Raw genomic sequence first — 13,992 nt, forward strand, 5'->3', positions numbered from 1 at the left:
TATGTCTTATATTTTTCCAAATATTGTTCTTCATCTAAATGATCAATATCTTCTATAAGTTTATCTACAATATGATCAAAATTTTGCTCAACTAAATTAATATCTAAATTATCAAAAGCCATATGTATACTCTCATTTTCAATTTCACTCTCATCCTCTTCTATTTTTTCTAGTTGCTTATAATTACTAAACCTAATTGTTGCTTGACCTGTACTAGTTTCATATATTTGTACTTTATCTGGTTGTCTATTTGGTGCTACTTGTAAATTAGGCAATGTCCACTGAGTTCCTTCTAAAAAGCTATTATCTACGGGTTTTGCTTCTATCATATTTACATGTTTACTGCCAAATGTTTGAACTAAATTTTGAAACTTTAAATTAAACTTATGATTGTATCTATCAGACACTTTACCTATATACATTAAGCTAATACACAAATTTTTATATTCTCCTTTCATATTATAATTTTTTGTCCTTATGCTCACTTTAATATATTTACTAAATTCATTAATCGTCATAACATAATTTGGAATACAACCTATAACTGCTAAGTTTGAACTTAAGTCTACTTCAGCTGTTGCTATTGCTGCTTGTTGGTGATTATCTCATCTATCATCATATATGTATACTAAATCTTTTGTACCTACTTGTGCTCTGGTTAATCCTGCTATTCCAATTAATATTGTTCTTATATGAATCTGACTAAAATGTGATTTTCTCAAATGAGTAACTGCTTCTTTACTAATTAGATTAAGTGTGACTTCTTTATCAATACAGCTAACTTCATGTTGACTGATGCTGCTTACAATTCTACTTCTGTTTTCAAATAAACCTAATTGATACAAGTTATATTTATTTTTCTGTGTTCTCTCAAAACCTCTTCGAATGAATTCTTGTGCTTCTTCTTCATTTGGATAAATATCTTTCTCTCTAACTACTTATTTTCCTTTTTTCCTAAAGAGTTCCATTTTCTATTATCAAAAGGATTTAGCTTAGGTCTTCTATTATTATTTGCACTCAAAGTTAAATTTTCTAATTTATCTATCAAGGATGGTGGAAGTGATGAAGATGCGTTATGTAAAACTTGGTTTATTTCTGCTATTTGTTCTTCAACTTGATCTAATTTTTCAGCTAAACTTAAAACTAATTGGATAATCAAATTATTTTGCCTAATGGGAATATTACTACTGGATACTTGTGTTGAAAAATCTGTTAATCCTACTGGTTCTTTATCTAATTTACTAATTTCTTTCAAAGCTTGAATATATTTTCTGCTAGTTTTAGAATCTGTCATTAAACTAATAATTTATCTATTTTATTATGCAACTTATCTACTTGTTCACTTAACTCTTTTTGTACTAGTTGAGTTTTTTGAACTTCTGATTTTAGCTGTTCAACTATTTCTAATGGTCTAAATTCTACTTGCTTCGGCTTACTATCTATAAGATCAACAAGCTCTTTTATCTCACTTTTGCTAGGAAACCTTTGAATATTTCTATTATTATCTTCTAACTGAGATGTAATATAGTCTAAATTTTGTCTAATTATTTTTATGGAGTTTTTCTGGAAATGTTCTAACAACTGGTTTAACAAATGATTATGCTTATTATTTTCTAATTTTATATTTTCTGCTTGACTAATAATAAGATCTACAATAGTATTGGCTTGTGAATTTTCTTCACTGTGCAAAATATGATTATGCTTTCTTGATGGAAAATAACAAACTAAACTATTTTGGTCTAAAGTTATTTTTCTTTTTTGAGGTTCACTAATTTCTAAATTAAGATAATCTATCATAAATTATAGTCTACCTTTCTCTAGGGTTACGGCTAACTGGTTTCTTAAAAACTCTCTTTCTTCTCTCAATGTCTCTAAAACTTGATCTGTTGTTCTTTTTGCTTCTAAAACTTTATGCTGCAATTCTGTGTTATTATATTTACGAATAAATGAAGGATGTTCAAGATATCCAAGATAAAACTTTTGCTTCTTCAAAGTACTAATAATTCTTTTGGATATATATGCTAATCTTCTCTTTATGCTAGTTATAGTTGGATGTCTGGGACAATAAATACCTGGTAATTGTGGTTGACAGGGTCTACAGGGACAATAATATCTGTTGTTCATATACAATCAACAAATATGATATCAGTTGTATCTACGACTTCTATCCTTAAGGTACTTTACTATTATAATTATACTATTAAAATGTTAAACTGGGCTCTGATACCAAATTCGCAACGCATGCTCGGTTAAATAGTCGGATGACCATTATAACAACTAGACATAGAACCTTGCACATGGAACTCGACATGTTTCAGCATGACGGTCACTCACAGTACAAGTATAAGGCCTTAACGGCTGAACTCAGAGGTACGAAGAACTCAGAGGTACCCTGGTTGATGTCCAGTTATTTGTATGGCAAGCATTCAACTATAACAGAGTACTCGAACATAGTATAATCGTCAGTTTAACAGGTTAATAATATAACCACAATAGTGTTTCCCTATTTTGGACTAGAAGTCTAATTAAACAAACACACTAAAGAAGGAAAAGAAAACTTACTTAAGACTTGGAGATTGCTTGAATATGTACACTTGAACTTTTATTGATATATGGAATGTTTACAGAGATGGTTGTTTACAAGAAAGTGATTACAAAGAAGTGTTTACAAGGATGCTATGAAGGCTACGAATGCTTGGGTGTATGAAGTGAGTATGATGTTTTCAGATGTTGAGAAAAATGTGTGTTCTGTATGGAAGGAAAGACTCCCTTATATACAAAATCTAATTCTTCAAAGATAAAATAACATTTCATCTATTTACAATTTTCTGAATAGTGACAGCACACTGTTTCTGAAAGCTGGCTATCTTGTCTTTGCTTGAATGTCATGTGAATTTATGTTGTCTTGGTTGCTGCAGTGTTTGCCACATTTTCTTTTGCATGTGAATTTGTATTGTCTTGGTTGTTGCATGTTTGCCACATATTCTTTTGCATGCAAATGTTTTCTGAAAATGTCAATCTCCTTTTTCTTCTTTTGGATATATCCACTTGAACTTTGCAGAAAACTGACCCAATCTTGTACATATGTGTGAAGGGTAGGATTGGCATTTTTGAAAAAAATTGTCCTTATGATTAAAAGTAAAGTTTTGGTTAGTTTTCCATTTTAAAAATCTACCAAAATTCATAACATTTAAAAACCTTTTTGTTGCAATCAGAATAAGAATGTGATTGTGTAAATCCTAAGGAATCTGGGAATGTATCTTATATTCCTATTAGAATTAGATTACCAATTAAATGTTGTAATCCTAAAGGGAAAGGTTTTACCCTTCCTACTACTATAAATAAAGGCAGAATAGGGTGAATCAAACACACCTCACAATTATATCAATCTCTCTTCTCTCTAATAGTGGCCGGCCCCCTCTCTCTAAACCCTAGATCGTTCAATCAAATAGACCTACAACACTTTTCAAATATTTACTATAAAAAAAAAACTTTTTAACGTCCAGACATGGAGCAGAACAATACATATCATTATACAAATATACAATTGGAGGGACATTTGAAAAAAAAAAAAATTCCTCCAATTTTATAATAACATGTGTTGTTTCGCCCTATATCCTGAGCACACTGAAAAATCTCACAAATTTGTGATTGACTTCACCCGAAATTTATGAATTTTCAGACTTTACTTGTAACACCTTTCTAATGCTTGTATATATATTGTATCGAGACTCTCAAATTCTCAATTAGTCTTGTGTAATTTGAAAGCTAATGTGCATATGTAACAAAGAATTTTTTTTTGTCTAAGTGGGTAACTGGTAAGTTCCAAACGCAAAACTCAAAATAAAAATTCAAGCAAAACAAAGTCGTTTTGTACATACAACAATATTCTATGCTTACCAGTGAGAGATATAAACTTAGGCTACATAATAAGCGAGCAGTTATAATTAGATATTGAACCTACCGACAAAGTAAGTTTGATCATAAAACCTCTAAAGGTTTTGACTCAAATAAAAAATGTGACTACAATGACACGCAGAATACGTGCAGGAAAAGAGCCCAAAATTGTTTAATAATATAGTCCTAAACAAAAAGGTGACAAAAACACTTTATCATTTGAGCATTATAATCAAAACTGTTCATTATTTTTATCATTATTTAAAAATCATATCAGCAAAAAATTATTCAATTGAAAGATCCGTACATGGTAAACCAATTAACGGTCTTGATAACAAGCACATTTCTTATGATGAACCATGTATTTGTTTTGTGCATATTAATAGTTAAAAGATCTTCAAATTGAGTAATTTTTTGCATATATCATATTTAGGCGATAATAAAGAAAATGAACGATTTCGGTTATCATGTTTGTATAATAAGAATTCATAAATCGTAAGTAGAATAACAAGTGAACGATTGTAATTATGATATTTATATGATAAAAGTTCATGAATCGTAACTGAAATAACAGTAAGTCTCCAAAAAGACACAAGCCGGAACCTGTTTTCCCCACAAGCCTAAATCGTTCACGAATCATCTCACAGACTCACACTCATCTATATATAGCAACTCACCATCTTTTTAATTTACTTTTACCTTCCAAAAATGTGCGATAAATGTCGACACTCTCCCGCGCGCTCGTACTTTAGCACGAAGTCGCGACCCCAACCCCTCCACCTCTCTCGCGCTCCCTCCCTTTCGTCCAAAAGTGACGACAGTCTCTCTCTCTCTCCCCCTCCATCTCCTCTCTCTGTAATATTTGTATATATATCTCTCTCTCCCAACACGCCATGACCGAACTCGTCTCCTCCGCCTGATCGAAAGAAATAAACTCTATCGGGATTCGTGTTCGGCAATCAGATCATCAGTTTTCACAAGATTCTATCTTTTATAAAACCCAGGAAAACAAAACCCACATACTACTATTCCCATGTTGTTCATTGAGGTTCTCTCTCTCTCTCTCGATTTCCCCGTTTCTCTGCAATTCTCTGATTCAAACGCTGCGTTTTTGTGTAGGATCTCTGGCCCTTGCTCTGCCCTCCAGCTTTCCTGGAAAAGTCTCGGCTTTTCAAAGGTAATTACTAATTAATTTCATCTTCCACTCCGAAAATCCCAATTGGGATTTCTGAAATCGAATTAAATTAATATTAAACCCTAATTAACAAATTAAAGAACAAGAACAAGTCTCGATTTTCTAAAATCTGTTTTGTTTTTGCAATTCTGTTGCTCAAAACAGAGTCCCTTTTGCAGTCCATGTCCCACACGAGCTGCGAGAGCGCGGAGCTCGAGGCCTGCCGCGACGAGCCGGCGGCGCTCGTCCTCAAGCTAATCGCTGTCGCCTCGATTCTCGTCGCAGGAGTCGTCGGAGTCGCAATTCCCCTAGTCGGTAGGAACCGCAGCTTTCTTCGCACCGACGGCAGCCTCTTCGTCTCCGCCAAGGCCTTCGCCGCCGGCGTAATTCTTGCCACCGGGTTCGTCCACATGCTTTCGGGCGGGTCAGACGCCCTGAACAACCCCTGCCTACCCGAATTCCCCTGGACCAAGTTCCCCTTCTCCGGTTTTTTCGCCATGATGGCCTCGCTTGCCACGTTGCTCGTTGACTTTGTTGGGAGCCAGTATTACGAGAGGAAACAGAGGAAGGCACGGCCCGCCGAGAACCAGGTACGCGTCGGGTCGGATGACCCGGAGATTGTGGCGCGTGTGGGTCCGGGGCAGCCGGCGAAAGAGTGGAATGGGATTGTGTTTGGGGAAGAGAAAGGCGGAGGGATGCACATTGTGGGGATGCATGCGCACGCGGCGCACCATAGACACAGCCACGCGCATGGGCAGGCAGCATGTGATGGGCACGTGACGAGGGAACCCGAACAGGGCCACGGGCACGATTCGCACGGACACGGGCACGGACATTCTCACGGGTTCGGGGATGATGACGAGGATGGTGGTGTTCGGCACGTCGTCGTTTCCCAGGTATTACGGCCTTTACATTTGTTTGCGCGTAAATTATTGCTCTTTAATGTGGCGCTGAAAAGAATGTAGCTTTTTTAACTTGTGTGGCTTAGGGTGTTTCGCTTGTCTACTTCGCACAGTAAAGGCAAGTGCATTTTTATTCGCCAGAATGTCAATTTAATTTCGAGATTCATGTAATTTCGAGGTTTATATTTATCTATTATATAAATTTTGAAATTTAAATCTATTAAAAGGTAATAAATAAGACAGTGAACTTCAGTAGAATGAGTAATAACATTTTGTAAAGGTTACGTGTCATTTTGCCACGTGTCATGTGAAACCATCTACTAATCTTGGTCGAGTGGGCCTACTCATGGTAATGGTGTTCTTGGAGGTCAAAGACTCAAAACATGAACTGAAAGGTATTAACCTTTGTGGTTATGGTGACACATTCACTATTTGGATTGATTTGGGCAAGTTCTCTCTCTAATTTAAGGGCCATGAATCAATCGCATTTACTGAGCTAATCTTAGTAATGAATGTCTACTTGTATGTGCAACTGATTTTAGTAATGTTCTTTATTTAAAAGTATGAACACTTAAAAAAGAAAGCGAAATAATAAAAATAAGAACGGGATCTCGAATATAAAAGTTAATCTCATTAAGTTGATTAAACCTCTCAAACTTTTTCATGCCGATGGCATCCATGTGGAAGGATATGGGCAGTTGAGATTGGAATTGTCTGGTCCGGGTTTTAATTTCTTTCCTCTGTTGTCTCTAATAATATGAACAAAAGTTTTGTTTAACATAGCATTGTGCTAAATTACTAAACATATATATATATATATATATGCATCTGAAATATTATGTCGTCATACTATCTTTGAGTATGAGTTATTGAAATTTCATCTTGTTTATTAAATGTTAGGATCAGTTGCGCTCGTTGACTAATCTAGACATTCATGCTTGTGGGTGAGTTGTTAGTATAGAGGTGTTATATATTGTTTTTTGTGCAGATTTTGGAACTTGGGATTGTATCACATTCAGTGATCATAGGCTTATCACTGGGAGTTTCAGAGAGCCCATGCACCATAAGACCCTTGGTTGCAGCATTGTCATTCCATCAGTTCTTTGAAGGTTTTGCACTCGGAGGCTGCATATCTCAAGCACAATTCAAGACCCTATCAGCAACCCTAATGGTCTGCTTTTTTGCCGTCACAACTCCGCTCGGGATAGGCGTTGGGACTGCCATTTCCTCATTCTACAACCCGTACAGTCCGGGAGCTTTGGTCGCAGAAGGCATCTTGGATTCCATGTCGGCCGGAATTCTGGTGTACATGGCCTTGGTTGACCTAATTGCTGCTGATTTTCTAAGTAAGAGGATGAGATGCGATTTCAGGCTCCAAGTTGTATCTTATTGCTGTCTCTTTGTTGGAGCGGGATTGATGTCATTACTTGCAATTTGGGCTTAAGTAGTTTCTTTGTTTTTTGGTTGGTTAATGTTTTAGTAATCCAAGTGAAATTTTGAAATTCTTTCCACTTGGTTTCTGTGATAGGGAAGAGAGGTGAGAGATTAAGAGGGGGATTTTCCTACATGCTTGCAGATTAGTTGTAGTCTTTCTAATTGTTACGGCTCAAATGTAATATAGAATCTCTATGACCTTTCTCAAAAAAACAAGAAAACAAAACAAAGTGTCTCTAATGCAATTCTTCTCCACCCTTTCAGGGCTGAGAAGAAAATTTATAGAGGCATTTCAGCCTAGGCATTATCGTGTGATTCATCAATACTACGGATCGAACCTATAACATGTCGTATGAAATACGAGTCTGGAATTCATCCCAACAACTAGGCCACCATCTACTATTGAAAATTGATTTTATGTATTTAATTTTCAGTCCAAACTACATCCACTAATCTAATGATTCTTAAAACAATTTAACTTATCTTTTTTTCAATTAATTAACTTTAGAAAACTGGCTAAGATAAATACACAAATCACAATGGCTAGAATTGATGAAAACTTAGTATTCACAAATTTGTGTATCTATCATTTTTAGCCGGTTTTTAATTATGTTCCGTGTGATACGTACAACTCATATCAATAACATGTTGATTCTATTATGTCATTGATACATCATCAAGAATATCATGTTAAGCTTGTATTTTGTAAAAAGACATTTTGCACCTGGAATTCATGTGAATAATATGCCATTGATACATCATCAACAGAAAAAACAAACGAAAACCAATGAAAATGATTTGAAAACTTTGACTTTGAATAATAATGACAAAATAAATGGTAAAATAAATAGTACAAAATTTGAATTTTTAGTATAAAAATGTAACTTTTCATTAAAAACTACGAACTTTTCGTTAAAACTTCCAAAAAAAAAAACAACCGTCTTGCGCAGAGAACTCTGGAAGAAGAAACTGAAAAATGGAAAGCCAGTTGGAGTTGGTAATGAAAAACCAAAACTGATAGAAAGAAAAGTAAATGAAAAAAACCCCAAAAAGAAGGAAGGCAAAGGGAAACTGAAAGGGACTTGAATGGTGACTTCCAACCTCAAATTTCTTTCAACTCACCGAAAGTTTCAGACTTTGCAACTGAACAATAGATTGCGACTTGAGTCTCACTCTTCACCCTCTAACCCTGAGATCTAGGAAACCTCACTTACAAACTGTTCCAAGTGATTAAAATGCCACTCTTTTTCCACCGCCAATCTTCTCTCCCCACCGCCACCGCCACCTCCCCCTCCTACCCCTCCAAGCTCCTCAAGCCCCTAAAGCCCCATCCTGCCCCTGTCCCCACCCGCACTCCCCTGCCCATTATCGTCTTTTCACTCGTCTCCCTCTTCATCGGCCTTGCCGGAACCATCTTCGCCATCGCCGCCTTCCGCCGCCCTACCCCCATTCCCATTTTCCGATGCGGCAAATCGGACGACACTTTCGGGGGGTTCTACTCTCTGTCGAAGTCTCGGCAGGCCGGGGATAAAAATGGTGGCTTGGTTGATCGGCCCAAGCTTCTTGGGCTCGTCGGAATTCAGACCGGGTTCGGCTCGGCCAATCGCCGTGCAGCGTTGCGGAACACTTGGTTTCCTTCCGACCCAGATGGCCTTTTGAGGTAAATTTCAGTTTTTTGCAGTATAGTTACTAAATTTTGCAGTTTATCTGATTGGTTTCGATCAAATTTTGTCAAGTTACTAAATTTATAGTTTATGTACACTTGTTTGATATCACTTCTGGGTTTTGTATGATCAATTGCTGGGGTTGATCTTGATTAATTTAATGATTTTGATTAGCTTAACTAAGATTAAGATCAACAATCTGGCTCTGATTGAAATGTCTTTTAGCTCCTTTTATTGGGAGAGTAAATTTATGCCTTTACCTTGTAGGTTGGAACAAGCTACTGGTTTAGCATTTAGGTTCGTTATTGGGCGATCGAAAGACTCAAAGAAGATGGCAGAGCTTCAGAAAGAGATCGATAAGTACAGGGACTTTTTGGTTATTGATATCAATGAAGAATATCCAAACCTTCCATGGAAAACGTAAGATTTGTCGGTTTTATTGAAGTTTTTGTCACGTTGATGATGGATTTGTGTTCTTGGCAGTTCATGTCATATTGCTTTCTCACGCTGTTTCGCAGGTTGGCGTTTTTCAAATCAGGATTTCAACTTTTCGAAGCAGATTACTACGTCAAAGCCAATGATGACATTTATTTGCGTCCAGGTATATTATAGTGCCTGACTATATGCTGTCATGAAGCCGTGAATATGAATACATTGGAATTTACTGGTGTTTCCATAATTTTCCAGATCGACTAGCAACACTTCTAGCCAAGGAACGAACACATCCACAAACCTACATTGGATGCATGAAGAAAGGACCAGTAGTCACTGACCCTAAAATGAAATGGTTTGTTGGTTTTCAACTTGTTATCCCAGAGTGTTTACCTTTGTGCTCGGTTTACATTTTTTTGTAATAATCCATCCATCTGTTATTCATCAATTATGTCCGTTCAGGTATGAGAAATCAGGACATCTAATCGGGAATGAATACTTTCAGCATGCTTTTGGTCCTATTTATGTTCTGTCTGCAGAGGTGGTAGCATCATTGGCAGTCGCTAGAAATAGCAGGTCAGCCACCTGTTTTTATTCGTGTTTTCTTTATGTCAGTCTTTGCCTCGTTTCAAAAAAAAATTATATATTGATATTTAGAACCCCCATGTGAAATATGGCTTAGGCTTTAGTTTTAGCTTCTCAATCCCTATGGACGTCCCTTTGTTTGATAGATGTATTTCCCGTCTTTCAGTTTGAGAATGTTTAGCAATGAGGACGTCATGGTTGGATCATGGATGCTTGCTATGAATGTCAATCACGAGGATAATCGGGCATTATGTGACCCTCGCTGCACACCTACATCCGTTGCAGTCTGGGACATCCCAAAATGTTCAGGTACTTTATCCAACAGATCATATCGTTACAGTCACAGATATAAAATAAAAAAATTTAAAAAAAATATATATATATATATATATATATATAAAATAAAAACCTCCTAGTTATACTGTAAATTTGAAAGACCAATTGTTGATTTCTGGTATGATCATGTACATAGACAGAGGCTTATGTTATCCTTTAATGAGAAAACTGGTGCAATAATTCTTCTTTCCGTCGAATATGGTCCATACCCTTTGGCTTGAGTCATAGATTAATATAATACTTAAACCTTCGAAAAAATATAATGTGATATGTGAAGTAATCTCTCGAATGCTCTTTAAATAGGATTATTGGCCAGTTTCCTTACAAAGAAACTTTACCTAGATCTCTTGATCTGGGGCCTTTGTGATAAGAAATACCAGACTCGAATCTTGGATATAGCGAATGAAAAGCACTAAATGTCTTGTTTACCAAAGAATTTGATTGTTCAAATAATAATGTCTGATAGTTTTGAACAGACCACCTGGCTTCTTCTATGTGTACTGTGTTGAATTAGTCAACATAGAAGTGTTTTGAAAAGGGGTTTTATCGGTAAGATGCAGTGATGTGAAAAAATTCTTGAAAACTTGTAGGTTTGTGCAACCCAGCTATTAGGCTGAAAGAGCTTCATGCGATGAGAATGTGCTCCAAAAGTCCGACTCTGCTTCCTGATGACGGATAATGAACTATGGCACAGTGCCCTCCAATGCCGGTAATAGAGGAAGATCAGTTGGCTCCATTGACAGAATCTCGTTTCTTAGAAGATAAAATGAAGTCACCTGGAGCCAGCTATGGAGAACTTACTCTCAAAAGTATTTATCCATTCATCGGTTATTGTTGTACAAGTGACGTATTATTAACTGAGCATTTTTCCTAGCCCTCTTCGACTTAGGCAAATCTAAATGTAATCTTCGATTCCACTGAATATGTACAATACCAGTAATACAAGAAATACATGAATATACCAGTGCTAAATTTGTGCAGAAGACATGGATTTGAAGACTGATATGTTGGTGTTGCAATTGTCCTGTAACTTTGTCCAGGTTCTATTTTATAACATATAGAAGTTGACACTATTGATTTTGTCATCGAAACTCGAAATGATACCATTTTCTCTCAAAAACAGAACTCTAGCTATAACATTAGAACACGAGAAATGTTATGATCAGTTGCTCGCGTGATTACTCTTGGTTGTTCTTGCTTTGTGAGTCTCATAATTGTGAATGACTAAAATCACCTCCACTATCGCACTTTAGTTTCACAAGCATAATTGCCGAGAACAACCCCTACGGTCGTGCGACTGATATCACGACTGTGATAGCTTGACCAACTTGATGATCACTCCCAAAGGTAACATGCCTCTACATCGAAGTTTTTCTCAGTGAGAAATGACAATCCCGTCCACTTTGGAAGGGCTTGTCCCTTTTATACGACATCCACCTCCACTGTTTGAAGTCGTCCAACTACCCCAAACACGGACCATCGGATCCGTTTACAAAAAAGGTCAAGAGAAAATCAACGGTTGTACACAGGACAAGTGATACATGTCAGCCGCACAGAATCACGAATCCTTCTCTTACTCCCAAATCTGACTCCGATTCCTCAGTTTCAGTTACGACTTCACCCGACATAAATACGCTCACGTCAAGTCATCACCTCGGGTCCACGTCTTCCTACGTGGCACAGTCCTGCCAGCATGGTACGTGCTTTACTCCCCCATTTATAATCCACTTGTTTTCGCTTTTTCACGCACATACTCTGCTCTCTCTCATCAGAGTCCCAGCGCATGGAAGCAGCTGCCCCAAAGTCTCCTCCGCCGGAGTCTGCCATCTCCGTCAAGATCGCCGGAAAGTTGCCGGAGCTCATTGACGAGCTCTTGCCGGAGATTCCCATTAAAGAAGAGTTGATTGAGGAGGTCATGCAAGAGCTCTACAAGGAGATAACCGCCGGTACCACCACCACTACAGCTACTTCTGATTGCACCAAACCATCTTCACCGGCGGCGACATTTCCGACGCCGTCTCTGGTGGTCGGGAATGGGAAGAGCGATAGCTGCGGGGCGTCGGTTTCTGACTCGGCGTCAACGGTGATGGCCGGCGTCGAGTTTGTCAGGCCCGCCAGAAAAACCGGGGGTTCGCCGGAGAATGGGGCGTGTACGAGTGAATGCGGGTGGAGTAATAATGGGATGGTAGTTGGGAAGGAAGGAATGGACGGCTGTGATCATGCAGGGGAGGTTGATGATGAATGGCTGGAGAGAGTGCTGATGAGCACGTGGGGCCCGGTAGATCTTGATCCATGGCTCTGATGATCAATTGGATGTTTTGTTGTTGTAGAAAGTGTCCGTACATATCAAATTAATAGCTTGAATAGAGAGTTTTATTAAGAGTAGAAAGGAAGCTTCAAGACTCAAAATAGTAAAAAACTAGTCTTATTTATGAAATGTAAGTGTTTGGATCCAAATTTACACAATCGGTCTATTTAATCAAGAACGTTGAGTAAGCATAGTTCTCAATCGTCGGATGGAAAAGTGAAAATATTTTTGTTAAAAGATAATATTATGGTTTTTATCATAATAATCTTTTAATACGAATTATCTGCATCTTTTTAAACCGAGTAAACTGTCATTTAACCCCCTGAACTATCACGTGAGTTTTAATTTCCCCCATGAACTATTTTTTCAGCCAATTGACCCCCTAAACTATGTTAAAGTGGCCAATTAACCCCTACCGTTAAGTATCTTTAATTCCATCCAATTTTCTGTTAGAAAGTGTCATGTGCTTGGCACATGACCACCTTTTTACATTTTATGTCTAAATCTTTACAAAGAAAACATATAAAACAAATATTAAAAAAAAAAAACATACAAACCCTAAACTTAATCATTCAAAATAATAGAAAAGGTAAGGCTTTTTATATTAACACCCCATAAAATGTTGAATGCACCCCCCATATTAAAATTTAATATTAAATGACTTATTTATGTAATGACAATTTTGACCTTATTAGGTTTAAAAAAAATTATAAATACACCCCAAATCACTTTTAGCGTATTATTTATCTTTTCAACTATCAAAACCCTCTCATCCTCCATTGTTGAACAAAACCCTAACCAATGAAATTACAAACATGTTGATTGAGAAAAATTGTTTTTGACGAATGAAACACGAAATCGATGTTTTTGAAGCTTCACATGAGGTAAGACTTCACATTTTTCATTGTTTTAGTGATTTCGATGACATCGATAATTATTTAATCTTGCGTTTGCTACATTATTTAAACTTATATATTCATATTCATATTCATATTCATCTTTTAGGGTTTATATTGAAAAATAATGCAGCAAACGCAAGATTAAATAATTATCGATGTCATCGAAATCACTAAAACAATGAAAAATGTGAAGTCTTACCTCATGTGAAGCTTCAGAAACATCGATTTCGTGTTTCATTCGTCAAAAACAATTTTTCTCAATCAACATGTTTGTAGTTTCATTGGTTAGGATTTTGTTCAACAATGGAGGATGAGAGGGTTTTGATAGTTGAGAAGATAAATAATACGCTAAAAGTGATTT

At 36.8% G+C, this 13,992-nt stretch overlaps 2 protein-coding genes across 5 annotated transcripts in view; both read left to right on the top strand.

Annotated features, from left to right (window-relative positions):
- LOC126603745 (probable beta-1,3-galactosyltransferase 12) overlaps positions 1-12,920 on the top strand; it is a 56,692-nt gene extending 43,772 nt beyond the window's left edge. The window contains exons 2-8 of one of the 3 annotated variants that reach the window (XM_050270705.1): positions 8,681-9,067; positions 9,339-9,491; positions 9,590-9,672; positions 9,759-9,858; positions 9,966-10,079; positions 10,255-10,397; positions 11,015-12,920. In XM_050270705.1, the coding sequence (XP_050126662.1) occupies positions 8,681-9,067; positions 9,339-9,491; positions 9,590-9,672; positions 9,759-9,858; positions 9,966-10,079; positions 10,255-10,397; positions 11,015-11,103 (1,069 nt within the window). In that variant the 3' untranslated portion in view covers positions 11,104-12,920. The remainder of the gene's footprint in view (positions 1-8,680; positions 9,068-9,338; positions 9,492-9,589; positions 9,673-9,758; positions 9,859-9,965; positions 10,080-10,254; positions 10,398-11,014) is intronic. The other 2 variants (XM_050270706.1, XR_007616365.1) reach the window with 2 other exon arrangements.
- On the top strand, positions 4,654-7,707 carry LOC126603744 (zinc transporter 4, chloroplastic-like). Of its 2 annotated transcripts, XM_050270704.1 has the most exons (4): positions 4,654-4,945; positions 5,017-5,074; positions 5,237-5,967; positions 6,962-7,707. In XM_050270704.1, the coding sequence occupies exons 1-4, from the start codon at positions 4,931-4,933 to the stop codon at positions 7,415-7,417; spliced, it is 1,260 nt and encodes a 419-aa protein (XP_050126661.1). In that variant the 5' UTR covers positions 4,654-4,930; the 3' UTR covers positions 7,418-7,707. The 2 variants fall into 2 exon arrangements, with proteins under 2 accessions (XP_050126661.1, XP_050126660.1); XM_050270703.1 differs by having other exon boundaries at positions 4,654-5,074; positions 5,251-5,967.
- Positions 12,921-13,992: the final 1,072 nt, after the last annotated feature.

This window comes from Malus sylvestris, chromosome 15 (genome assembly GCF_916048215.2).
Source record: "Malus sylvestris chromosome 15, drMalSylv7.2, whole genome shotgun sequence".
Classification (NCBI taxonomy): domain Eukaryota; kingdom Viridiplantae; phylum Streptophyta; class Magnoliopsida; order Rosales; family Rosaceae; genus Malus; species Malus sylvestris.

What these genes read in the sequence shown, in the direction of transcription:
- LOC126603744 (XM_050270703.1), top strand. Translation starts at nt 4,931, where the DNA reads ATGTTGTTCATTGAGGTTCTCTCTCTCTCTCTCGATTTCCCCGTTTCT. An exon ending in AAAGTCTCGGCTTTTCAAAG is followed by an intron (nt 5,075 to 5,250) that starts GTAATTACTAAT and finishes TCCCTTTTGCAG; the next exon opens with TCCATGTCCCACACGAGCTG. An exon ending in GGCACGTCGTCGTTTCCCAG is followed by an intron (nt 5,968 to 6,961) that starts GTATTACGGCCT and finishes TTTTTTGTGCAG; the next exon opens with ATTTTGGAACTTGGGATTGT.